Raw genomic sequence first — 26,285 nt, 5'->3', positions numbered from 1 at the left:
TAATACAGCTGCTACTTCTGGTTGTGTGACCTTTTAAAAGTGCATGGTTAAACAAAAAGTACATGGTGATTAAACAGCCAAGAACACGAACCATAGCCATCTATGCTTTCTCCTTTCTTTCTTCCCGTTCTGCATTTATGTATGTGTGTGTGCATGTTTGTTTGTGTACACAAGCAGATACGTGTGTGTGTGTTTGTGTGTGTGTGTGTGTGCGTGTGCGTGTGCGTGTGCGTGTGCATGTGTGCGTGCATGGAAGCTGGAGATGAACTTTGGGGCATTTTTCCTTTGACCAACTGTCCATTTTTTAAAGTATGTTTTTATAAAAATATTTTTTTCTTTAGTTTAGAGACAGACGCTTTCACTGGGACCTAGAGTTTTCAGGATTAGATGCGGCTCAATTGTCAGTGAATTCTAGCTATTCTCCTATCTCTACCTCTCCAGCACTAGGACTGTAAGCAGACAGCACTCTCTCTGACCTGACTGCCCCTGTCTCTGTCTTTCTCTGCCTCTCTCTGTCTCTCTGTCTGTCTTTCTCTGGTTTCTTTCTATCTCAGCTCTCCCTCCCTTCTTCCTTCCTTTCTTTCCTTCCTTCCTTCCTTCCTTCCTTTCTTTCTTTCTTTCTTTTTCCTGTTCTTTCTTTCTTCCTTTCTTTCAGCAGCATCTTATTAAGTAGCCCAGGCTAACTCTGACATCCTGACTCTCCCATTTCTGATATCTCCCAAGCACTGATATCTGAGTCTTATGCAGCCAGAACCAAGCCCAATTCATTTCTTTCTAGAACTTAGACAGCCTTATACAGAATAAGACTTCAGGATATATAGATTAGACCATAACAGATTGTTTTAAAAGGGGATAAGATAGGAAATGAAAGAGGATAATCCATGGAGTAGATTCAAACAGATCAGGAATAACCAGATCTCTGTGGTTCAGGTATTAAGGAAGAGGCATCCCACAGGGAACTCTTGAACAACTTCCTCTACCACTAATTCCATGGACAAAAACTGTCGAGACTCCTGTGTGAGAAACCAGCTCCCATTCTTTTCATCCCAACAATCTTTCCTGCTTTTCTACTTAACAGAGAGGTTACGTGTAAGAAATATTACATTGCTTAACAGTTACAGTAAATAGATAGATAAATTACATAGTTGATCTTCTTCTATAAAAGGAATTCCCTAAAAGTAGAAAGGAGCACAGACAATAATGTAAATACACAGAGACAACAACTGAGTTCACAGGTTTGCAGCACCACCTATTGGATTAATATCTGGGAGGTGGGACTGAAAGGACAACTTGCCTTGGTGGTTAAGAGCACTGGCTTGTTGGTTAAGAAGACCTGGGTTCGGGGTTGGGGATTTAGCTCAGTGGTTAGAGCGCTTGCCTAGCAAGCACAAGGCCCTGGGTTTGGTCCCCAGCCCCTGAAAAAAAGAAAAAAGAAAAAAAAAAGAAGACCTGGGTTCAATTCCCAGGCCTCACATATCCACTAAAAACCTCTTCTAGCCTCTGCGGGCACTGCATGTTTGTGGAGCACAAAGACACCTGCAGGTAAAAACACCCACACACATAAAGATCTGGGAGCTGTTTGCCCTGCTGGAATTCACAAAGTGTGGTCTGGGCCAGCAAAGGAATTGGATTTGAGTTGGGTCTCTTAGTCACTTCAGTCTTCCATGGGGCAGAGTCTGAGAAAATAGTCCCAAGGTGTGGTGGCTTGAATGAGAAATGTCCCTCATGGATTCATGTACTCTCACATTTGAACTTCAGTCGGTGGTGCCACTTGGAGAGATTATAAAATGTTTAGGGGGTGAAGGCTTGGTGGAAGAAATTCATCACAAAATGCTGGGCTCGAAGTTCATAGCCTCATTCACTTCTGGTTCTCACTCTCTTTCCGTATATGGATGGAAACATGATTCACAGCCAGCTTTTTGCTTTTGTCTCCACCCTGTGCCTTCCAGACTTCGAGAACTATATCCCTCTGGAACCATAAGGTAAAATAAGCCATTGGTTCTTTAAGTTGTTCTTGGTCATGGTATTTTATCACAGCAACAGAAAAATATCTAATATTATCTTAGTGTTTCCATTGCTGTGAAGAAATAGCATAACCAAGGCTACTATTATAAAGGCTGATATTTAATTGGGGACAGCTTAAAGTTTCAGAGTTTTAAACTACTATCATCATGGCATCATCATGGGAAGCATGGCACCCTGCAGAGAGACATGTTGCTAGAAGAGTCAAGAGGCCTACATCTTGATCTGAAGGCAACCAGAAGGAGATTGCCTTCCATAGGTAGCCCAGAGGAGGGTCTTTCATACTGGCCAGACTCAACCATGTGTGTGTGTGTGTGTGTGTGTGTGTATTCACATATATATAATATATTACATATATTATATTATATTATATTATATTATATATATATGAACTCAAAGCCCCACCTCCACAGTGACACACTTTCTCTAACAAAGCTATACTTCCTAATAGTGCCACTTTATGTGGGCTAAACATATTCAAACCACCACAAATATATAAATATATAAGGGTAATTCTCAACCTTATCATTATTTCTTTGATTTAAACTTTGAAAAGATGTGTGTGTGTGTGTGTGTGTGTGTGTATGTGAGAGAGAGAGAGAGAGAGAGACAGAGAGAGACAGAGAGACAAAGACAGACAGAGACAGAGACAAAGAGAGACAAAGACAGAGACAGAGAGAGACAAGACAGAGGGGGGGCCATGCTGGCCATTAATTTGCATCAATTTTCTTGTTCCTGGGTCTAAAATGCGCAGATATACAGGCGTATACCATTATACTCAGCATTTTCCCCATGACTTGTCGAAGACTCAGTGGTTGAAAGTACTTGCTCTTGCAGAAGACCCAGGTTCAACTCCAAGAACCCACATAGTGGCTCACACCTAACCCCAGTTACAAGGGATCCAATGACTTCTTCTGACCTCTGTTCACAGCAGACAACAACATGGTGCACAGACATACATTCATGCAAAACACTTGCACATATAAAATAAATCTAAACAATTCAAGAACTTAGACACGGGATAAAGAAAATTTAATGAATTTGTATAGTTCTTTTACCCCTAAAATTGAGCTGGAAATATCTGCATAAATTAAAACTATTTCATCATCAAAAAATTTAAAAGCATACTCTCTAGTTATGTTTATTGCAATGACTTAGAAACTATATAAAGCATTAAATACATTATTGAACACATCACTGAATGCATCACCAACACATTCATCCACAAATATCTTTCTCTGGAATGCTTTGGAGAAATTGCAGATATAGGGCAGAAAAGTATGATATGAGGATTTATCAGCATTTGTGAATGAAAAAACTATGTCCACTGGTGAATTTGTCAAACAAATTCAACAAACAAACAGAAGATAGCGTACCATGAGTACCAGTCAGAATAATAAGTGTTTTAAAATATAACCTGTACAATTTTTAAAAGCAAAATTCATTATCTTTTGAGGATTAGAGGAAGCCCATGGGTTATGGGAAAACCATTTTATAGGGAGAGATTCAAGCACAGTTCTAGCCTTTCCTCTACATTTTGTGCTAAGTGCATAGCCAAACAATTGATGGAAACATTTCCTCTCTTCAAATAATCAGATTATAAGTGAAAAGAAAGAGAGTAAAAATATCACCATTTTATGGTTCTCTGATTAATAGACCTAAACACAGACCATGAGCAAAGCCTGATATCATCACCAATAGAAGATGGTAACTCCACTTACATAGTAACATAAAAAAATAAAGAATAGCATTTTAATTTAATTTAGTCTTTAAATCTAACTTCCGGTGTAGGTGTGTGTGAGCCATATTGGTAGATATGGGGAAATGGAAGTGAACCCGAATGCTAAAGAGTCAAAGATGTGCTGATGATCACAGAGGATTATGAATCCTACATAGACCATAATTGAGGCAAACAGTTGGAAAAGGGTGCTAAGAGCATATGAAGATCTCAAAACTCGTCAAATACTCAATGCTCTTAAAGGCATGTTTCAATTTTTGTGTATGGAGGTGAGATTGTGTTTCTGTGAAGAAACTGTCTTGCCATTCACACCATGGCCTATTTGTGGGCACAACAACACCTGAAATTTTATCTTACATAATCTAGAAACAATGATGGTAAGTGCATAAATGTAACAAAAGTATCAATAGTGGATGAACTGTGAAGCTGAGTGACTATAACAGGAGTTATTACATCATGCTCTCCTGTAGATGGCTGGAAAAAAAATCAAATCACTTTGGGAAGATCACTCAGAAAGGTATGAATGTAATCATAGCAACGTTTTAGGTCCACAGAGAAGAAGTTGAGTTCTCAATAGGGTGGGCATGATTCTCTTGCTGACTTTAAAAATGTGTTAGCTCATAATCTTTGGTCACTGTTAAAAGAAATGTTCTCACTCATGGAATATCTGTACCTTGCTTAATAAAGAATGGTATGTTATGATTGGATAGCCATGACTGTTGGAATGGATGTGATACTTTCTTGGCTACCAAAATGAAATAAATGCAACTTTTATTAAGTTTTTGGTTAGCATAAAATGAATGAGTGTCACTGTAATATTTTCATGCATTATACAGAATTATTCTGCTTTTTCTTGCTCACCTCCGGTTCTCCTCTGCCCCCAACCTCTTACTGATTCTCATCTTCCCCACAAATAGCAGCATCTTCCACTTCATGGCATCGTATTACTCTCTCATATTCCCCCTTTCCCCTCCTGTAGACGTCTTATCCTCACGGCCCTCTTTCTGATTTCATGTGCTACCCACAGTTACACACCTATACTCAACACAAATATTGATATTATCTGAGAGGAAATGTGTCATTTTTCTTTCTGAGCCTGGTTAATTTCCTTAAAACTCAATAAAAACAATTCTTTTCTATCAACTGTGTCAAGGTAAAGCTGGGTATCTCCTTCCTAGCCACCAGCTGTCAGAAACTCATTGAACAATGAAGGTAAGCTTTGTGCCTTCCAGAAGAAGCCCATGGCCACAGAAGTAGCTTCCGGTGCTCTGAGTAAGAGTGGAAGAGTTATGTGGTCTGAATAAGTGGCAGGCAGGACAATCAAGGTTTTCCCAAGAAGTAAGGCATCTCAACCCATGGCAGAGTGCAGGGGTTCCTCTGACCACCACGACCAGCGGAGTAACAATCCATAGGAGGCAAAAAGGTTAGTTTGGTTCAACACGACTAAGTAGTTGGTGTTGGTTACTTTGTGAGTAAGACCCTGAGTAGTTTATTTTAGCCATTTTGAAGCACAGCATGATTTGGTGAGAACTTTCCTAGAGATAATTATCTCAATTCTGTGTGCACAATAAAATTTAACACATGACTACATCAAAAACTCTTTATAAAGTACAAGTGACACCATCAATAAAGATAGGTTCTACAGATTGACAAGCTCATGATATGGGTCTGGAGGAGGATCCAGTGTGGTCTGGTCTCTATCACATAGACAGCACAAAGGTTAGCAGGCTATGAACCATGCCTGCTCCCAGCCTCCTGGAGGGAAAACAGATTATGCATTCCTCCCTCTGAAGAGACAATGCTGTGTGTTTAACACTCCTGGTTTCCCTGGTGCTTATCCTTAAGATGAAGAACCTCCTCCCCCCCCCCCCCCCCCCAGCAGAGTCTGCTGTTGAGTAAGCAAAATTCTTGTTACAGATCAAGAACTGGAGAAAGGAAGCCCAAGTCTGTTCAAGGATGCCAAACTGAGTGTTCTCAACTCCGTTATTGTAAAGAAAGGAGAGAAGAATGTTCCTGGACTGACAAATATTACTGTGCCTTAGTGGTGTGTCCAAAAGGATCCAGTAAAAATCCTGATGCTCTCTAAGATGATGATGTCCACCAACATGTTGTCAGAAAGCCCTTGAAAAGGAAGGCCAGGACCGAAGCACCCAAGATTCAGCGTCTTATTACTTCATTTTTTTGCAACTCAAATACTGCTGCATTACTTTGAAGAAACAACTAGGGGAAAAACCCACAGAGAAGGCTGCAGAATATGCTAAACTTCTGGCAAAGAGAATGAAGGAGACCAAAGTGAAATACCAGGAGCAGAATGCTCAGAGATGTGGGCTGTCCTCACTGAAAGCTTCTACTTCTAAATCTGACTGCAATCAAATCAGAGTCCTTAAGAGTAACAAATAAATAATCAAACCTCGAAAAGAGAAAACTCAATGAAAACAACTTGATTAAAAATGGACCCCCAAATAGATAACTCACAAGTAAAAAGCCATACAGATCGCACACACGTGATGAAAAGGTTCTTGTGGTTTCATGTCATTAGGGAAACACAAACTAAAATGAGATACCATTCCACACCCATTAAGTCAAACCTTATGACAGCAGTGCCAACTGTAGATAAAGATGGGGAGCCACGGGACTCTCCTTCATTGCTGGTGAGAACTCAGATGATTCACTTTGGGAGACAGCTTGGCGAGCTTCCTACAGAACAAAGCATACATTTGCCTTAGCATCCAACCACTGTGTGCTTCCTAGTAATTATCTAAAGAAGTTGAAAGGTTATGCTCGCACAAGACCTGCATTCAGATCACTAGAACAGCTTTATTGATAATTGTCAGAACTGTGGAGCAAGGGTGGTTCCTTGCACTGGGTCAATAAACCAATAAGCTGTGATGTGCATGATTTAATAAGGAAATTGGAATGTTTTCTTTAGTATTTGGAATAGTATTCAAGGATAAGTAGTGAGCTATTGAGTAATGAAAATACATGGAGGTAACAAGTTCACACTATGAAGTAAAAGAAGCAACCTGAAAAAGCCACATACAATATGACTTCAACTGCATGGCACTGTCAGAAGTTTAGAGACAGCCAGCAGATAGCGAGGATGAAGAATTATGAAGGAAAGGGGATTATCAGTTAGAGCTCAAGGCACTCCTTTGTCTTTATGACACTTTATGACAAACAGTAATAGACAGGGATCAGTCTACATTGATCCAGTAATACTGGGTAAGCTCAGTGCAAATTGGTAGATGGCTGATGGTGGTATGTAGAGGTTCATTAGCTCTAACTGCACTGCCCTAGTGTAGAAGCCTGACTACAGAAATTCCTTTGCATGTTGGGTGTGTTTGGAGAAATCTATCCCTTCCTCCTAATTTTGTTATGACTCTCAAACTGCTATAAAATATAAAATATGTAAAGTGAAATACACACAGAAATACCATTGAGTATCCTTTCTTAGTTCTTCCCTTTCTAACATTAAAAATGAAGTGTGGTAGAATCTAGCCAAGGAAAGATTAGCATCTATCCAGGGGAAGACATAATTATTACCTGCTACGAACTTTTACATAGGTATAGTTCATGAACACACAACACGCCTAAGTCCAATGGCACAGCCTCAATAGACCTTTCTCTCTATGATGCTTCCTCTAATTCTTATTTTAGAAAGGTTTCTTCATAACTACAATGGTTAGGTCATTCCCACCAAGACCACACAAGGGCATCTCTCTTTTTTTTTTTTTCTTTTTTCTTTTTTCTTTTTTTTCGGAGCTGGGGACCGAACCCAGGGCCTTGCGCTTTCTAGGCAAGCGCTCTACCACTGAGCTAAATCCCCAATCCCGGGCATCTCTTGCCTTTGAGTCTTCTCACTTTTCTTCCCAGGCACACCCAGACACACGGTTCACAACAACATAGTAGCATTACGACATAGTAACACACAACATTCATTCAGGACTACAGAACTATATAAGCTGAAGGGAGAGTCAAAAAGGCTCGGAATTTCTATTAAAGTGTGAGAAAATTTCAGAAGACAACTTTCAAAGGGTTGAGGTAATTTGCACAAAAGAGTCATGTTCCTCAGTAATTTTGGCACAGGTTTAAAGCCTTCCAAGGTCTGTTCTTGGACAGCTTCAAGTTCCTTTCCCTTGGAGGCAGCTGGCCCCTCCTCTGGCCTTCACCCAAGGTCATTGTCCTTAGTACTATGCTTGCCATCATTCCAGGCCTCTTCGGAGGTTTACTTCCACAGACTTCCTTGGCCCCTGGAGAGCTTCTTTCTAGACTGTGGCCAACTCGAATGCAGTGTACTCACACAGGCTCTTCTTCAGCCTGCAGCCTACACAAATGCACTGTACTTACACAGGTCCTGTCAGCCTGGTGACTACCCAGCTGCACTGGACTCTTCCCATGGAGACTGATCTAGTAACTCCTATCTGTGCTGAGGGCTCCCTGACCAGCCTTCCTCCACAGCAGGCACACTACTCGGTTTCATGAGCTAAGTAGCCTTATCCTTCCACAAATAGCACGACCTGGGTCTTAGTTATTTCATGGTTTGTTGGTGGTGATGGGTTTTTATTTCCTTCCCTTTTTTCTTCCTTGTGCCTCAGTTTTACAGAACACAAAAATAATAGTGACAGCTAAGGTTAACCCCTGAAGCTGAGAAGCAGGTAGTTGCTCCATCCACAAGGCCAGGGCCCTGGCAGGAAAGGAATCAGAAGCAATCAGCAGCAGGCAAGTAAATTAACTCAACAGCAAGCTTGAAGGCCAAGGGAGCAAACCGTGGGCAAGCTCCCTTCTGACACACCCCTTCTTATCTGGAGCAATACCAGAGGGTACCATTCACAGTTAGGGTTGGTCCTCCCTCATCCGTTAAGGCAATCAATCAGGGAAGTTCTTCAGGTAAGGCTCTGCATTCAGGAGATTCTAATTTGCAGAAGTTGATGTTAAGCCAATCACAATAAGTATCAGCCTTTGTATGATCTCTTATTCACCTACAGGGTATGGTCCTCTTGACCTCTTCACACCAAGTAGCAATCAGCTTCTTCGAAAATGCTCACATCTGGAGACACCCTTGGGCTGGTAAGCTCTGCCTCAAAATGGAACTCCTACTATAGACTATTTGACCCAATAAAACACGAAGAACTATATACTCAAACTTAAGTGTAGATTTCTGATAGCCAAGTATATGTCTCACTTGAGGACTTACTTGAGCAGCCAGGGCCCTTTTTCAGCCATTGTCTCTGGACAGTGAAACAGACATGCTGAGAAGTACTCTCAATCCTGGAAAAACTCCTACTATGTCCCCGCTTGTACTGGAATTTAACAGGTGAGCTTCTTCTGCCTCCAAGCGGGTCAGATACACAATGTACCTTAGGCTCCCTGTAGACTTGTGGGATGCTGTTTGTTCATCTGACATGACTTTTGCTTCTTGCCTTCCTCCTTCTCTGCCACCTCCTCTACTCCCTGATTAGCTTCTTAAAGGGGTACATGCTCAACAAGCCAAAGATATTAACATAGGAATCCCTACCTTAGAGTCAGTGTCAGAAGATTTCCACCAACACAGTGCATGCTATAAATATTTTAGTATTAATTATAGGCAGTCTCTGAATTCTTCCAGCTTAAGATTGAGAGGAGTTTGCAGCTTCATTCTCACCTGAAGACTGTGGAGATAAAATTATCCTCAGCAAAGTTTTTAATGTTGTGATATTTTCTTTGGTGATACTGTTTAAATTTTGTGCTGGAGAAATGGCCAGGAGGTGAGGACATTTGCCCAGATGATGACTTGAGTAACATCTTCAGTCCCCATAGAGTGGAAAGATCGAACCAACAGATTGCCTGCAGGCTGTGTTCCGGCTTCCACAGGTTTCAAGTTTCCACAGGCATGCCACCGCACATCGAAGCCCATACTCCCTATCCCCACCAACATAGAAATACATATTTAAAAATTAACTTCTTTAAAAGTCCTACATTTAAAGAAGTAAAACTTCTCTGTGTGTTTTTCATATAAATTTCAAGTGGAAAAAAAACAAAAAACACCAAACTTATCTATACAGCAGCCCGCACATTATCTCTTGGCCTCTCTCTACCTTTGCCCAAAAATGTGGACTAGGCTCCTTTGTCTGCATAGATAAGTCGCAGGACTACTTCAGATAATTGGCTTTGATCGATATGTCAATTTTAATATAATAGCATTTCATATTTCAATTTTATGCATCATACATTTATTGGGGGTAGGGCATATCTGTGCAGTGCTAATCAAGTGGAAGTCAGTCTGTCACTTATTTCCACAATGTGGACCCTGGGGTTGGAACTTAAAGAACCTTTACCTGTAGAGCCATCTAGCTAGCCCTCACATTGTATACTTAGTTTTCAATGTTCTAAACAACTTTTTCAAATATGTCAAGTTCAGTTATAGACACATTTCATTCTAAGTACATTCACATTTTCCAGTGTTGTCAATTATGATTTTAAGATATTGTCATGGTTTGAATATGCTTGGCTCAGGGAGTGGCACTATTAGGAGGTGTGGCCTTGTTGGAGTAGGTGTGTCACTGTGGGTGTGGGCTTTAAGACCCTCATCCTAGCTCCCTGGAAGTCAGTATTCTGCTAGCAGCCTTCAGATGAAGATGTAGAATTCTCAGCTCCTCCTGCACCGTGCCTGCCTGGATGCTGCCCTGCTCCCACCTTGATGATAATGGACTGAACCTCTGAACCTGTAAGCCAGCCCCAATTAAATGTTGTCCTTATAAGAGATGCCTTGGTCAGGGTTGGGGATTTAGCTCAGTGGTAGAGCGCTTGCCTAGCAAGTGTAAGGCCCTGGGTTCAGTCCCCAGCTCTGAAAAAAAGAAAAAAAAAAAAAAGAGATGCCTTGGTCATGGTGGCTGTGTGCAGCACTAAAATCCTAATTAAGACAGATACTATAAACAGTTTTAACTATATACCTAGAAAGAAATGGCATGTACACATTATATTTATAAATCTATATTTTCCATTTTTTACTGTTTATCTGAATTTTGGAGTTCGTTTTCATTGGAATATACTAATTTAGTAATAATTTTGTGTGGTTTTAACACAGCAATATGAAGCAAACTAGAAAAAATAGATACTGAAATGTCTGTCAATTCTCTTAGAAATGACAGTAACATCACCACTGTAAGGATTCCAAAGGCCTCCCCAGGGAGCATCGCACAGTCTGGTATCTAGTTTACCTCATAATGAATCATGAAATATATAACTTTTATTTGTGCATTAGTGTGTACTCACAAAATAACTTGTGTTTGAAAAATATTAGCATTATAATAAATTTCGTATGCAATATAAACAATAAAATCAAAGAGCTAGAATTATCGGTATAGACCACCAAATTTACCACATTTGCCTACAGATTCATTCTCATTCTCTCTCTCTCTCTCTCTCTCTCTCTCTCTCTCTCTCTCTCTCTCTTTCTCTCTCTCTCTCCCTCCCTCCCTCCCTTCTTATGTTCTTTCTGGTGTACACATTTATACTACATACATAAAAAGTGTGTGTGTGTGTGTGTGTGTGTGTGTGTGTGTGTGTGTGATTATGTACGGGTGTGCACACCTGGGTGCTCTGCTCTACCACTCTCTGCCTCATCCTCTTGAGACAGGGCACACCACTGAACTTGGTACTGGCTACTGACTAGACTGGTAGTCAATGGGCCCCAGTGATCCACCTCCTCCCACTTCCACCCACCCCAGCCTTGGGGTTACAGCTGCATTGGGCAGCCACACCCAGCTTCATAGGCAAATGCTGAGAATTGAACTCCACTGAGGCTACACTGAGCCATCTCCCCAGCTGTGATGGCTAAATATGGTGGTCAATTTGACTATATCTGGAATCTACTAATACCCAAACAGCAGAGCGTGCCTGTGATGGAATCATCTTAGATCATTTGAGGTAGGAAGACCCACCTCAACCTGGACCATGCCTTCTTGTGGAGGCCACATAAAAGGGCATGGAATAAGAAATTTTTGCTTTTTGCCTGTTGCCCTCACTGGTAAGTTCATCTATCTCATTGCTGAGGCATTGCTTGACTGGTGTTAGAACAAACTTCTTCAAGATGCCAATGTAGACTGACGGTCAGCAGCTCCCTGGGAACTCCCTCAGACTCCAGTACTATATTAGGACATAACTGAATAATTCCTGGATCCTTGGACTTTCTATCAGGTGATGTCCATTGCTGGACCACTTTGACCACTGCCTATAAGCCTCTTCAATGTGCCATACACACACACACACACACACACACACACACACACACACACACACACACATTCATTCTATTAATGAATATTTAGAGAACCATGACTAATACACCTGCCCAGATTCTGCTGCTTTCTATTGAAATATCAGGATTCATGAGTTGTCTTCTTAATAGGTAGAATCTGAAGCATAATACTTAGTAACTGACACTTGATGGTTTAAAAGTGTGAAGTTCCATTTCCTTTAGCTTTGTGTTCATAACCTATTAAGTAAGGCCCCCCACAGTAAGTATTACTAGAGTACAAGCAAGTAAGTATAGTTCTTACAGTGTGGATAAGAGACGTAGAATTCAAATCCACATGTAAAATCTCCTGAAGAAAAGGAATCATGCATTTTAATCAGATGATTCAAGATTACAGAGACATGAAGACATTTCACATTTGTTTATACAGGGCTAGACATCAATGCATCCTTGGTTTATCTGAGATTTGCATTAAGTTGGCTCTCATCCTGTGTATTTGGCCATTTATGTATGCCAGCTGTCATGAGGGTTTAGTGGAAGGAGCTTGTGGTGGTTGGAATGAAAATGGCCCACCAGGTATTGCACTATTAGGAGGTATGGCCTTGTTTGTGAAGTAGTCCGGGGGTGGGGGTTAGGATTCAGATGCTCAAGCCAGGCCTAGTGTCAATCTTTCTTCCTGCTGCTTTCTGATCCAGATGTAGAACTATCAGCTACCTCTCTGGCTCCGTGTCTGCCTGTGTGCTGCCATGCTGCTTGCCATGGTGATAATAGACTAAGCCTCTGAACTCTTAGCCAGTCCCAAATAAACACTGTCCTTTATATGAACTGCCATGGTCATTGTGACTCTTCATAGTAGAACTTTGACCAAGACAGGGCTATAGGGTCATGAGGGGACTTAACTTCGATTTCTGCCTCTCTGTACTTCAAACTGCAAGTTGTCTGACTCCTTGGAAAGAACATGGGATTTAAGGACTCTGCTTAAGAAATGGGACGCTGAGAAAAGAACCGTATTTTCCTATCAACTCTGGACAGAAAGGAGCTCAGTGTTCTGAGGTGTTCGCTCATGTGTGGAAAAGTCTTCTACCATTTCCCGTAATGTGTTTCAGATACATAAAATACATCTGTCTTATCAATTACTCAAAAACCCCAAACCATTTCAAGTAGCAAAATACCATAAACTATCTTTCTTCCCACCTATGACTTTCCTCCCACACACTCATAACCTCTGGGTTGCTGCATTTCCCCAGACTAGCTGTTCTCTGTCGTCTAGGGAAAAAAAAAACATACCATGAATAAACATAATTTTTAAGAAATTATGGGCATGGAATAAGAAATTTTTTTATGACAGCAGAGAGTGGGTGCATCTTCATATAAAATAAATATTGATCACGTGACAGGAGTGCCCTCTGCGGGGAATCTGAGCGCTCTGAACAAGACAGCTGTCAGTCTATAATGGACCTATCCAGACTCAGGCTGATGGTGTGATAGCTTACAGATATATCCAGACAGGTGTATGAGTACGTGATGGTTCCTAGACGTAAGTCTCTTGAATCATCCATCGAAGTTGACCTCTGCAATTTTACATTTAGAAAAAGAAAAGGTAGACGAGTACGTTTTCCAAGGCAACAACTGAAAAAAAGACGAAGTGTTTAGGAAGGGTAATGCTTTGGACTTGCAAAGGACAGTAAAATAAATGAGGTTTTTCTTGATCTCTGAGGCCTTTTTAATTGACTCAGAGGGGGGAAAAATACATAGCTAACTTCACTTGTATTTAATGAGGTATTTGAAGGGAGAATTAACATCTTAATAGCATGCATAATTAATGAGGTCTTGCATGAGGTCAAAGCAAGAAGGAGCAGTGTGATGACCTTTGCAGTTAAGGAAAAGACAGGTTGAAAATCTTGGGTAATGATTTGCTTATATAAGCCCAAAGCAACGAAGGGGATTTCAGAGTTCTTTTATAGGTTCATAGGACTCAAAGATAATTCATACTCCATAGTCTTGGAAGAATCACGTATTTGGATATTACGACCATCATCATGTGTACCTCTTCTTGGATAACCCTATGGGACAATTAAAAAAAATCCACTCTTCAGGGTTGGAAATATGGTTCTGAAAGCAAGCGTAACTGCTCTTTCAGAGGGCTGGGGTTTTGTGTCCAGTATGGTCAGGCAGCTCAACGGCCTGCTACCTTCATCTTTATGCCTGGTATATATCTTCATCAGATTCCTGATGCCCTCTCTTGACCTCCACGGTCACAGACACACACACAGAAGTAACATTTTTAGAAAGGGCATCGACGTCACTTGAGTTCTCATCACTTAAACGTGTGTGGCACACCCAGTCTCCCAGCACATGCAGCTCTCCCCGCAGTATTTTATTGTGGTGCTTGCTGGTAAATATGCTCGTGTTCTTATACCAATTCATCCTTTCCTTCTCATTTCTCAGAAACACGAGCGTGCCTACCACTCCCCAACCGTGTCAAGCTTCTCACACTGCCCTGGAATTACAATCACACACATGAATTTTGCTAGTGGAGAGGAACTGCTTGGCTGTAGTCCTGGTGTGATTCTTGGCCACTGGGGATGACAGGCAGAGCCCCTGACCCCCACTCTCACACCCCTTCCCCCAGGGGGCAGGCATCTCTCGCATGCTCAGACCTGCTGTAACAGTTCCTTTGCTTCTGCTCATTATTCAAATATGAGCGGGTAAGTTGTTAAGTTCTATTCTGATGTGGCCTCGGCCAGCATCCTCTGCTGCTGCTTCCTGTTCACCACTTAGAGATTCACACAGCTGCTATGCCCTAGCTCTAGTCTAAGGAATACCCTGTGTTGCCCTGGCTACGTACCAAATTTACCCAGGAAAGGCCAAAACAAATAGCACCATTGACAGATATTACAAAACAGTTGTTGTTTTGCCAGCAGCCCCAGCCAGACTCACCAACCCCCAAGGCCTCCACAGGGGAGGTGAGTCAGCACATGAACTCTGGTCAGACTTTGAGCTCTGCTACCTGAGGAGCAGCGTTGTTCCCCCAAGCCAAAAGTAAAGGATAGATCTCCTTTGGTGGTGGTGGTGGTGGTGCTGGTGCTGTTGTCTGAAATAGCATCTCATGTGACCCAAGCTGGCTCTGAGTACCACAGTTTCCTGCTTCTGCCTCGGTAGTTCCGGGACTATAGGGCTGCTCCACCAGGCCTACCAAGAATGAATATTCTGATTCATTTCCAGAGCTTGCCTGTGGCCTCTCAGAATCAATGAGGAAAGATAGTGTCTTTGTTATTTTTTTAAAAAATTATATAAAAAATTCTTTTTTTTTTAACCTAGGGGCAGGTAAATAAATGACTGTCCAGCCATGTCAGGAAACCATCAGTATTCCAAACACAGTAGGCCATGTTTGTTTACTAAAACCCACAATACAGTACTTTCTAGTATACATTTTACTAAGTACAGTGGGGAAGCACCAGACGGCTTTACTGCTAGGACCATCAAAGAGGGAAAAGAATGTGAGTAAAACAGTTGTAGCACACTGATGTAGAGGAAAGATGAGGACCAAGGACGATGGCAGGTGACCTAAGTCCATAAGAACCTGCTTCATTTTAAAGTGGCTCTCTGAAGGCCAGGGGATGACCACAAGCTCCTCATTAATGGCAGGCACTTCCAGGACCCCAACTACTACTAGACCAGCTGCGTGCAAGCTCACGTGCCTGACAGACACGGAAGTATTCTACACCTTGGTGTTCTTTCCCAGAACCAAGGCTCACTAGTGCAGCACAGGAGGATGTTTTGCGAATATAAAAGGAACATTAAGAGTGTGGCACAGATTGAGTGTTGATACCCAAGAAACCACCTATTTGTTCTGAGAGGGAAGCAGATACATCATGAGTCTTCGAAACTGACATGAAATCATTGAGGCGTAATGTAATACAAAGGCAGCCCCCTGTTTCACCCATGGGAAGTTACAGTGAGGATGACCGAGTCCTCCTCGCCGACTCAGGTCTTACCGCACTGTGTGTCCGTTCAACTTTCAGTTTAGCTCCTGCCAATTTTTCCCTACAGCTCTGAAACACAGAAACAAGGGAACAAATAGAATTTCGTTACCCTAACAGATTCCTTACATGGAGAAATTGAGGGATTAAGTTTAGTTAATTCATTTTTTACTTCAAATTTTTTTCATATAGTTTGGTCATAGTATTTCCCCTCTCCAACTCCTCCCAGATAGTGTTTACAGCCCTACCCACCCAACCCCATGCGCTTTCCTTTTCTTTATCTCTCTTCCTCAAGACAAAAACAAAATTAAAACAGACTAAAAAGAATTAAGACAAGAAATAGCAAAACAAAACAAAATGCTCATTACAAAAAAATACAAGAACATGGAGCCTGTTCGCGCTCCTTCTAGACTCCGCCCCACAGTTACCTGCTTCTCCCTATCCACAGATGGTTCCACAGCAAGAGAACAGCCAACTCTCCTAAGACTGGACCAACATCCCCATAACCATTTTCTTAGCTTGCCCAGAGACATGTTGTCCCAAAGTCAGCAGGAAATAACTAACCATGACCCTATTCTTGCCTCGTCATATCCTCGGTCTAGTTTTCCCTTTTTTAAAATTAAACCAAAATGGAAGAATGTTAGCATTCCTTCCACACCCTGCCCCAAGTTACCTGGCCATAGCCAGGCATGCCTGACTCACCATAAAAGGGGGTGTTTGTCCCCTCCTCACTCTCTTACTCTCTTACCCTCTAACTCTCTCTGTCCCTTCTCTCCCCACTCCCCTCCTCCCTCTCTCTCCCTGTGCTCCTGGACAGACTCCCCTCCCCCCTCTATGATTGGTACCTCAGGGGGAAGGGATGCCTCAGCATGGGCTGGCAGAGGCACCCCCTTCCATCTCACCATAGCTGGTTCCACCAAACATATCCTGGCTCTTTCTTTTATATAAAACACAACAGAGCTCATTTTGTGTTGAACCATACACATTCATCCAGACACTAATGCTCATTTATTCTGTTATATCAGAGTTTGAGAGGGGCGGGAGCAGGAATCCAGCCTTAATCAACTGACAAGGACAGTTACGGAAGAGAAAGAACAGGCTCTCAATTCTGGGGCCTTCTGTGAGCACGGAACAAGAAAAGAACATGATAGAGAAGGAGGGGGAGATCTTTTCTGAGGTAGAATAACATGCTTTTATGAAACACACTGGAACATTTGACTTCCTTATTTCATGTTCCTTGCTAGAAAATTGATCTGCAAAGATATGCATGCTGGGCTGATAATACACTGTCCGTGACAATACTCAGATGTCATTTCATTGACTAACTCTTATAAAACCAGCCATATTCCTCATGGTAACTGATGCATTACATGATCCTCAGAACTATTAATAGTCAACAACCATTCCAATTGAACTAATCAACTTGAAAATGCCTAAGATATTCTTGTAAAGGCTACATACGGTGTCTCACTTAGCCAATCCTAAAAATTCAGCTATCAGCTAGAAATTCTTACAAACTTATCTTTGAAAACCTGTATTAAAATACAGACCAAGGTGGACACAGTGTCATAAATATGTAGTTCCAGTTACTCTTGAGGCTGAAGCAGGAGGATTGTTTGAGACCAAGAGTTGGAAGATAACCTGGGCTGCATTGTAAAAGTACAGATGAATAGATAATTTTGAAGTGTATTTGTCCCTTTTTTGCACTATTTGTCCCTTTGCTGCACACTATATTACTGTCAGTGGCTGCTCTAACACCTACTGATTCCAGGAAGGGATCAAACAAAGGTCTCATCCCTAAAGGAAAGAACCATCTTTACTGTCTAGGATGACAGACAGCCTTGTCTTCTGTATGGGAGGCCAATTCAGAGTGAAGAACACTCATGAACGGACAGTTGGCAACTCTCCTCAGTGACTGGAATCCAAGAGCAGGAAGCCCTGTAGTCGCCAGTTGATAAGCCTCAGGCCCAGAAGCACATGTGGAGACACTTGCTTTTTAAAATATTAAGTTAATATTTATGCAGTTCTGCTATAAGTTGTAGGAAATAGAATGTTGTCAAAGGCTGTCTTAGCTTGTTGTGTGATAATAAAGCATTACATGTTATAAAATTAGAGTCCAGTTAATAAGCAAGAAGTGAGTAAAATATGTTTAAGACGTGGAGTATCTATAATATCCGAAAGAATTCGGTTGAGTTATAGTCATGTGTGTGAAACATTGGTTTTTAGTGCTTTTCAGTTCATAAACATATTCTCCTTGATGATATACTTCTCAGCTCTTCTCCTACTCATGGTAGAGATCGCTCTTTACATGCTATAAATGAAAACATGACAGTCTCTCACATGACTTTAATTGAATCTTATTAAAATTGCTAATACCAGGCCTGGTGATGCTACTCACACCTAAAATCCCAGTACTTTGGAGGATGAAGAAAGAGGATTGCTGCAAGTTTGAAGCCATCCTGGACTGCATAGGTCTGGGATAGCCTGGGCTATAGAATGAAACCCTGCCTCAAATGAGAGAAAAAAGAGTAGGGGGCGCAGAGACTCAGAGAGAGACCCTATCTCTAGTGACAGAAAGATGAGACAGACAGACAGACAGACAGACAGACAGAAGGGGGAGGGAAAGCTAAGATAATAGGGGATTTTTGCTTTCCTTCTGTTGAAGTGATGTTTGGACTGTCCATATCATTGCGGAAAAGAGTGCTCTGCTGAAAAACAGTACTAAGTTGATCACTCCCCAAATAGTCTACATGTACATATCGTCTGTACAGGCTAACACCCACCCCTAAAAACTATCTTATCTACCTATAAAATAGTGATAATAATATTTTCCTAGTGTGTATTTGAGAGAGTATAAGGGAAAGTGTCCATGGATGTCCAGTATGCTCCTGACATTTTATAGGTGTGTGGTAACATTGGGCTGCTGCTGTTATTATGAGATTGGCAATAAGTTGACTGGTTCACCAGGGTTTAGGATCTAATAGTTTTAAAATAGGAAGATAGGAAAAATAAAATTCCAAATGAAAGACATAATATTTTAAAGATATCAAATTACGAAAAACTACCAGGAGATGTAGTGTGTTAAGAATATGCTGTATGAAACAAAAGAAAATGCTATATAGTTTACCAAGATCACTATGCCTCTGATAATGTTGGAAGTTTGGCAGTGGGTGGTAAGATGTATCTTGGCCTTGGGTGGAGAAAGTGGTATGGCTAACACATTGTGGGTTCTGAAAGCCACTGTGCAGATAGTGTGGAACCTCAAAGGTTTGGTTTGGGATTTTGATCTGTTCTTGTTTTATTATTATTATTATTATTATTGTTGTTGTTGTTGTTGTTGTTGTTGTTATTTTGGTTTGGTTTTGACTGATCTCAAAAATCACAAGCCCCAATCCCCAGCCCCCGACTCAGCCTCCTGAGAACTGGGACCACAAATGTGCACAAATGGGCTTGGCCCATCAGACCTTGGATGCAGGGTGAAGTCTGAACTGTGCTGGAGTTCCAGACCGTCCTGAGACTTGCAGTGTGTAAGAGTGCTTGCTGTAGCACGAGCCTGAACACGAGATAAAGTGCCCAGGCCTCCATGTAAAATGAGGCAGGCCTGGCTGGCTCCCTGTAACTCCAGTTCTCTAGGGATCCAGAGACAGGACAGTCTCCAGAGCCTTCTGACTGCCAGCGTAGGACTTGCCAGCCTAGGATGATCATATCTCAATAAAACCAAAACCAAACCAAAATTAAAAACAAAACAAAACAAAACAAACAAACAAAAAAAAAAACCCAGAACAGAACACAAGTCTTAACCAAACCTTCGAGGTTCTGTGCTATCTGCACAGTGACTTTCAAAACCCACAACATGCTCTGAAGAAACCTCTTTCTCCTTCCAAGGCCAATATGCATCTTGCCACCCACTTCCAAACACTCTGTTCAGTGAGAGACACTGTTCCAAAGGAATAAGGCAAAGACTGAGCAGGACACCCAACATTTTCCTCTAGCCTCCTCCTCATGTAATCACGACTATGCACACTAGTACTCACACACATGAAACACCACACACACACATACATCAGTCACATATATACCTACCCAAAAAATAATAATAATAATAAACTGAAACAGGAAAGACCAGCTTCACTCTGGAAGCAGATGATATCCTGGGGTAGCTGAAGAGAAACTAAAGCAAGAAAAAGTCTGGTTGATGGATAGTGAAGTACAAAGAAATCAGCCGGAATACCATGGTAGCACCGGAACTTAAAACAGACTGATTTGGTAACCAGCCTTGAAACATCATTTACAGAATTTGGCATCCAATGAAAGGTCAGAGAATGGCAAACAGTGCAGGCTACTGTAGTGAGCTGAACTTAGGGCTTCATGTGTCCTTGTCCAGGGCGGAAGGCAGAGAATGGGCTATGAAGGGAAAGACCTCATCAAAAGAGTGAAGAAATGGAGAAGAGCATTGAAAAGTGAGGAGGGGTCCCAGACCCGGTGAGAGAGAGACCCAACCGCCTGGTCAGGTGGGCACTCCTGAGGCTGCAGAGCGGAAGAGACCACCAACACTGCTCACCCCTGCCCACATCCCTGGCCCAAGAGGAAACTGTATAAGGCCTCTGGGCTCCAGTGGGGGAGGGCCCAGGAGCGGCAGGACCCCTGCCAGAGACACCGCCGGACCCTGAAGGAAACAGACCGGATAAACAGTTCTCTGCACCCAAATCCCGTGGGAGGGAGAGCTAAACCTTCAGAGAGGCAGACAGGCCTGGGAAACCAGAAGAGACTGCTCCCTGCACACACATCTCGGACGCCAGAGGAGAAAGCCGAAGACCATCTGGAACCCTGGTGCACTGAGGCTCCCGGAAGGGGCGGCGCAGGTCTTCCTGGTTGCTGCCGCTGCAGAGAGCCCCTGGGCAGCACCCCACGAGCGAACTTGAGCCTCGGGACCACAGGTAAGACCAAATTTTCTGCTGCAAGAAAGCTGCCTGGTGAGCTTGGGACACACGGAAGCAGAATTTCTCTAGAACCGGGCACGTTCTGTGTTTACCGGAAGTCCCACACCCGCGGATCCCGGCCCGCAGCAGCTCTCTGCTCCCAGACCCGGTGAGAGAGAGACCCAACCGCCTGGTCAGGTGGGCACTCCTGAGGCTGCAGAGCGGAAGAGACCACCAACACTGCTCACCCCTGCCCACATCCCTGGCCCAAGAGGAAACTGTATAAGGCCTCTGGGCTCCCGTGGGGGAGGGCCCAGGAGCGGCAGGACCCCTGCCAGAGACACCGCCGGACCCTGAAGGAAACAGACCGGATAAACAGTTCTCTGCACCCAAATCCCGTGGGAGGGAGAGCTAAACCTTCAGAGAGGCAGACAGGCCTGGGAAACCAGAAGAGACTGCTCCCTGCACACACATCTCGGACGCCAGAGGAAAAAGCCAAAGACCATCTGGAACCCTGGTGCACTGAAGCTCCCGGAAGGGGCGGCACAGGTCTTCCTGGTTGCTGCCGCTGCAGAGAGCCCCTGGACAGCACCCCACGAGCAAACCTGAGCCTCGGGACCACAGGTAAGACCAAATTTTCTGCTGCAAGAAAGCTGCCTGGTGAACTCAAGACACAGGCCCACAGGAACAGCTGAAGACCTGTAGAGAGGAAAAACTACACGCCCGAAAGCAGAACACTCTGTCCCCATAACTGACTGAAAGAGAGGAAAACAGGTCTACAGCACTCCTGACACACAGGCTTATAGGACAGTCTAGCCACTGTCAGAAATAGCAGAACAAAGTAACACTAGAGATAATCTGATGGCGAGAGGCAAGCGCAGGAACCCAAGCAACAGAAACCAAGACTACATGGCATCATCGGAGCCCAATTCTCCCACCAAAACAAACATGGAATATCCAAACACACCAGAAAAGCAAGATCTAGTTTCAAAATCATATTTGATCATGATGCTGGAGGACTTCAGGAAAGACCTGAACACACTTAGGGAAGCACAGGAAAACATTAATAAACAAGTAAAAGCCTACAGAGAGGAATCGCAAAAATCCCTGAAAGAATTCCAGGAAAACACAATCAAACAGTTGAAGGAATTAAAAATGGAAATAGAAGCAATCAAGAAAGAACACATGGAAACAACCCTGGATATAGAAAACCAGAAGAAGAGACAAGGAGCTGTAGATACAAGCTTCACCAACAGAATACAAGAGATGGAAGAGAGAATCTCAGGAGCAGAAGATTCCATAGAAATCATTGACTCAACTGTCAAAGATAATGTAAAGCGGAAAAAGCTACTGGTCCAAAACATACAGGAAATCCAGGACTCAATGAGAAGATCAAACCTAAGGATAATAGGTATAGAAGAGAGTGAAGACTCCCAGCTCAAAGGACCAGTAAATAGCTTCAACAAAATCATAGAAGAAAACTTCCCTAACCTAAAAAAAGAGATACCCATAGACATACAGGAAGCCTACAGAACTCCAAATAGATTGGACCAGAAAAGAAACACCTCCCGTCACATAATTGTCAAAACACCAAACGCACAAAATAAAGAAAGAATATTAAAAGCAGTAAGGGAAAAAGGTCAAGTAACATATAAAGGCAGACCTATCAGAATCACACCAGACTTCTCGCCAGAAACTATGAAGGCCAGAAGATCCTGGACTGATGTTATACAGACCCTAAGAGAACACAAATGCCAGCCCAGATTACTGTATCCAGCAAAACTCTCAATTAACATTGATGGAGAAACCAAGATATTCCATGACAAAACCAAATTTACACAATATCTTTCTACAAATCCAGCACTACAAAGGATAATAAATGGTAAAGCCCAACACAAGGAGGCAAGCTATACCCTAGAAGAAGCAAGAAACTAATCGTCTTGGCAACAAAACAAAGAGAATGAAAGCACACAAACATAACCTCACATCAAATATGAATATAACGGGAAGCAATAATCACTATTACTTAATATCTCTCAATATCAATGGCCTCAACTCCCCAATAAAAAGACATAGATTAACAAACTGGATACGCAACGAGGACCCTGCATTCTGCTGCCTACAGGAAACACACCTCAGAGACAAAGACAGACACTACCTCAGAGTGAAAGGCTGGAAAACAACTTTCCAAGCAAATGGTCAGAAGAAGCAAGCTGGAGTAGCCATTCTAATATCAAATAAAATCAATTTCCAACTAAAAGTCATCAAAAAAGATAAGGAAGGACACTTCATATTCATCAAAGGAAAAATCAACCAAGATGAACTCTCAATCCTAAATATCTATGCCCCAAATACAAGGGCACCTACATATGTAAAAGAAACCTTACTAAAGCTCAAAACACACATTGCACCTCACACAATAATAGTGGGAGATTTCAACACCCCACTCTCATCAATGGACAGATCATGGAAACAGAAATTAAACAGTGATGTAGACAGACTAAGAGAAGTCATGAGCCAAATGGACTTAACGGATATTTATAGAACATTCTATCCTAAAGCAAAAGGATATACCTTCTTCTCAGCTCCTCATGGTACTTTCTCCAAAATTGACCATATAATTAGTCAAAAAACGGGCCTCAACAGGTACAGAAAGATAGAAATAATCCCATGCGTGCTATCGGACCACCACGGCCTAAAACTGGTCTTCAATAACAATAAGGGAAGAATGCCCACATACACGTGGAAATTGAACAATGCTCTACTCAATGATAACCTGGTCAAGGAAGAAATAAAGAAAGAAATTAAAAACTTTTTAGAATTTAATGAAAATGAAGATACAACATACTCAAACTTATGGGACACAATGAAAGCTGTGCTAAGAGGAAAACTCATAGCGCTGAGTGCCTGCAGAAAGAAACAGGAAAGAGCATATGTCAGCAGCTTGACAGCACACCTAAAAGCTCTAGAACAAAAAGAAGCAAATACACCCAGGAGGAGTAGAAGGCAGGAAATAATCAAACTCAGAGCTGAAATCAACCAAGTAGAAACAAAAAGGACCATAGAAAGAATCAACAGAACCAAAAGTTGGTTCTTTGAGAAAATCAACAAGATAGATAAACCCTTAGCCAGACTAACGAGAGGACACAGAGAGTGTGTCCAAATTAACAAAATCAGAAATGAAAAGGGAGACATAACTACAGATTCGGAGGAAATTCAAAAAATCATCAGATCTTACTATAAAAACCTATATTCAACAAAATTTGAAAATCTTCAGGAAATGGACAATTTCCTAGACAGATACCAGGTATCGAAGTTAAATCAGGAACAGATAAACCAGTTAAACAACCCCATAACTCCTAAGGAAATAGAAGCAGTCATTAAAGGTCTCCCAACCAAAAAGAGCCCAGGTCCAGACGGGTTTAGTGCAGAATTCTATCAAACCTTCATAGAAGACCTCATACCAATATTATCCAAACTATTCCACAAAATTGAAACAGATGAAGCCCTACCGAATTCCTTCTATGAAGCCACAATTACTCTTATACCTAAACCACACAAAGACACAACAAAGAAAGAGAACTTCAGACCAATTTCCCTTATGAATATCGACGCAAAAATACTCAATAAAATTCTGGCAAACCGAATTCAAGAGCACATCAAAACAATCATCCACCATGATCAAGTAGGCTTCATCCCAGGCATGCAGGGATGGTTTAATATACGGAAAACCATCAACGTGATCCATTATATAAACAAACTGAAAGAACAGAACCACATGATCATTTCATTAGATGCTGAGAAAGCATTTGACAAAATTCAACACCCCTTCATGATAAAAGTCCTGGAAAGAATAGGAATTCAAGGCCCATACCTAAACATAGTAAAAGCCATATACAGCAAACCAGTTGCTAACATTAAACTAAATGGAGAGAAACTTGAAGCAATCCCACTAAAATCAGGGACTAGACAAGGCTGCCCACTCTCTCCCTACTTATTCAATATAGTTCTTGAAGTTCTAGCCAGAGCAATCAGACAACAAAAGGAGATCAAAGGGATACAGATCGGAAAAGAAGAGGTCAAAATATCACTATTTGCAGATGACATGATAGTATATTTAACTGATCCCAAAAGTTCCACCAGAGAACTACTAAAGCTGATAAACAACTTCAGCAAAGTGGCTGGGTATAAAATTAACTCAAATAAATCAGTTGCCTTCCTCTATACAAAAGAGAAACAAGCCGAGAAAGAAATTAGGGAAACGACACCCTTCATAATAGACCCAAATAATATAAAGTACCTCGGTGTGACTTTAACCAAGCAAGTAAAAGATCTGTACAATAAGAACTTCAAGACACTGAGGAAAGAAATTGAAGAAGACCTCAGAAGATGGAAAGATCTCCCATGCTCATGGATTGGCAGGATTAATATGGTAAAAATGGCCATCTTACCAAAAGCAATCTACAGATTCAATGCAATCCCCATCAAAATACCAATCCAATTCTTCAAAGAGTTAGACAGAACAATTTGCAAATTCATCTGGAATAACAAAAAACCCAGGATAGCTAAAGCTATCCTCAACAATAAAAGGACTTCAGGGGGAATCACTATCCCTGAACTCAAGCAGTATTACAGAGCAATAGTGATAAAAACTGCATGGTATTGGTACAGAGACAGACAGATAGACCAATGGAATAGAATTGAAGACCCAGAAATGAACCCACACACCTATGGTCACTTGATTTTTGACAAAGGAGCCAAAACCATCCAATGGAAAAAAGATAGTATTTTCAGCAAATGGTGCTGGTTCAACTGGAGGGCAACATGTAGAAGAATGCAGATCGATCCATCCTTATCACCCTGTACAAAGCTTAAGTCCAAGTGGATCAAGGACCTCCACATCAAACCAGACACACTCAAAGTAATAGAAGAAAAACTAGGGAAGCATCTGGAACACATGGGCACTGGAAAAAATTTCCTGAACAAAACACCAATGGCTTATGCTCTAAGATCAAGAATCGACAAATGGGATCTCATAAAACTGCAAAGCTTCTGTAAGGCAAAGGACACTGTGGTTAGGACAAAACGGCAACCAACAGATTGGGAAAAGATCTTTACCAATCCTACAACAGATAGAGGCCTTATTTCCAAAATATACAAAGAACTCAAGAAGTTAGACCGCAGGGAAACAAATAACCCTATTAAAAAATGGGGTTCAGAGCTAAACAAAGAATTCACAGCTGAGGAATGCCGAATGGCTGAGAAACACCTAAAGAAATGTTCAACATCTTTAGTCATAAGGGAAATGCAAATCAAAACAACCCTGAGATTTCACCTCACACCAGTGAGAATGGCTAAGATCAAAAACTCAGGTGACAGCAGATGCTGGC

At 41.9% G+C, this 26,285-nt stretch overlaps 1 protein-coding gene across 2 annotated transcripts in view; it reads left to right on the top strand.

Annotated features, from left to right (window-relative positions):
- Slc38a11 (solute carrier family 38, member 11) overlaps positions 1 to 6,661 on the top strand; it is a 63,305-nt gene extending 56,644 nt beyond the window's left edge. For both annotated transcript variants that reach the window (XM_087653121.1, XM_087653119.1), the window contains one exon: positions 5,678 to 6,661. In XM_087653121.1, the coding sequence (XP_087509247.1) occupies positions 5,678 to 5,728 (51 nt within the window). In that variant the 3' untranslated portion in view covers positions 5,729 to 6,661. The remainder of the gene's footprint in view (positions 1 to 5,677) is intronic.
- The last annotated feature ends 19,624 nt before the right edge of the window (positions 6,662 to 26,285 follow it).

The sequence above is a fragment of the Rattus norvegicus genome, chromosome 3, assembly GCF_021556685.1.
Source record: "Rattus norvegicus strain SHRSP/BbbUtx chromosome 3, alternate assembly SHRSP_T2T, whole genome shotgun sequence".
NCBI lineage: Eukaryota > Metazoa > Chordata > Mammalia > Rodentia > Muridae > Rattus > Rattus norvegicus.
This window is presented reverse-complemented; position numbering and strand designations above follow the sequence as displayed.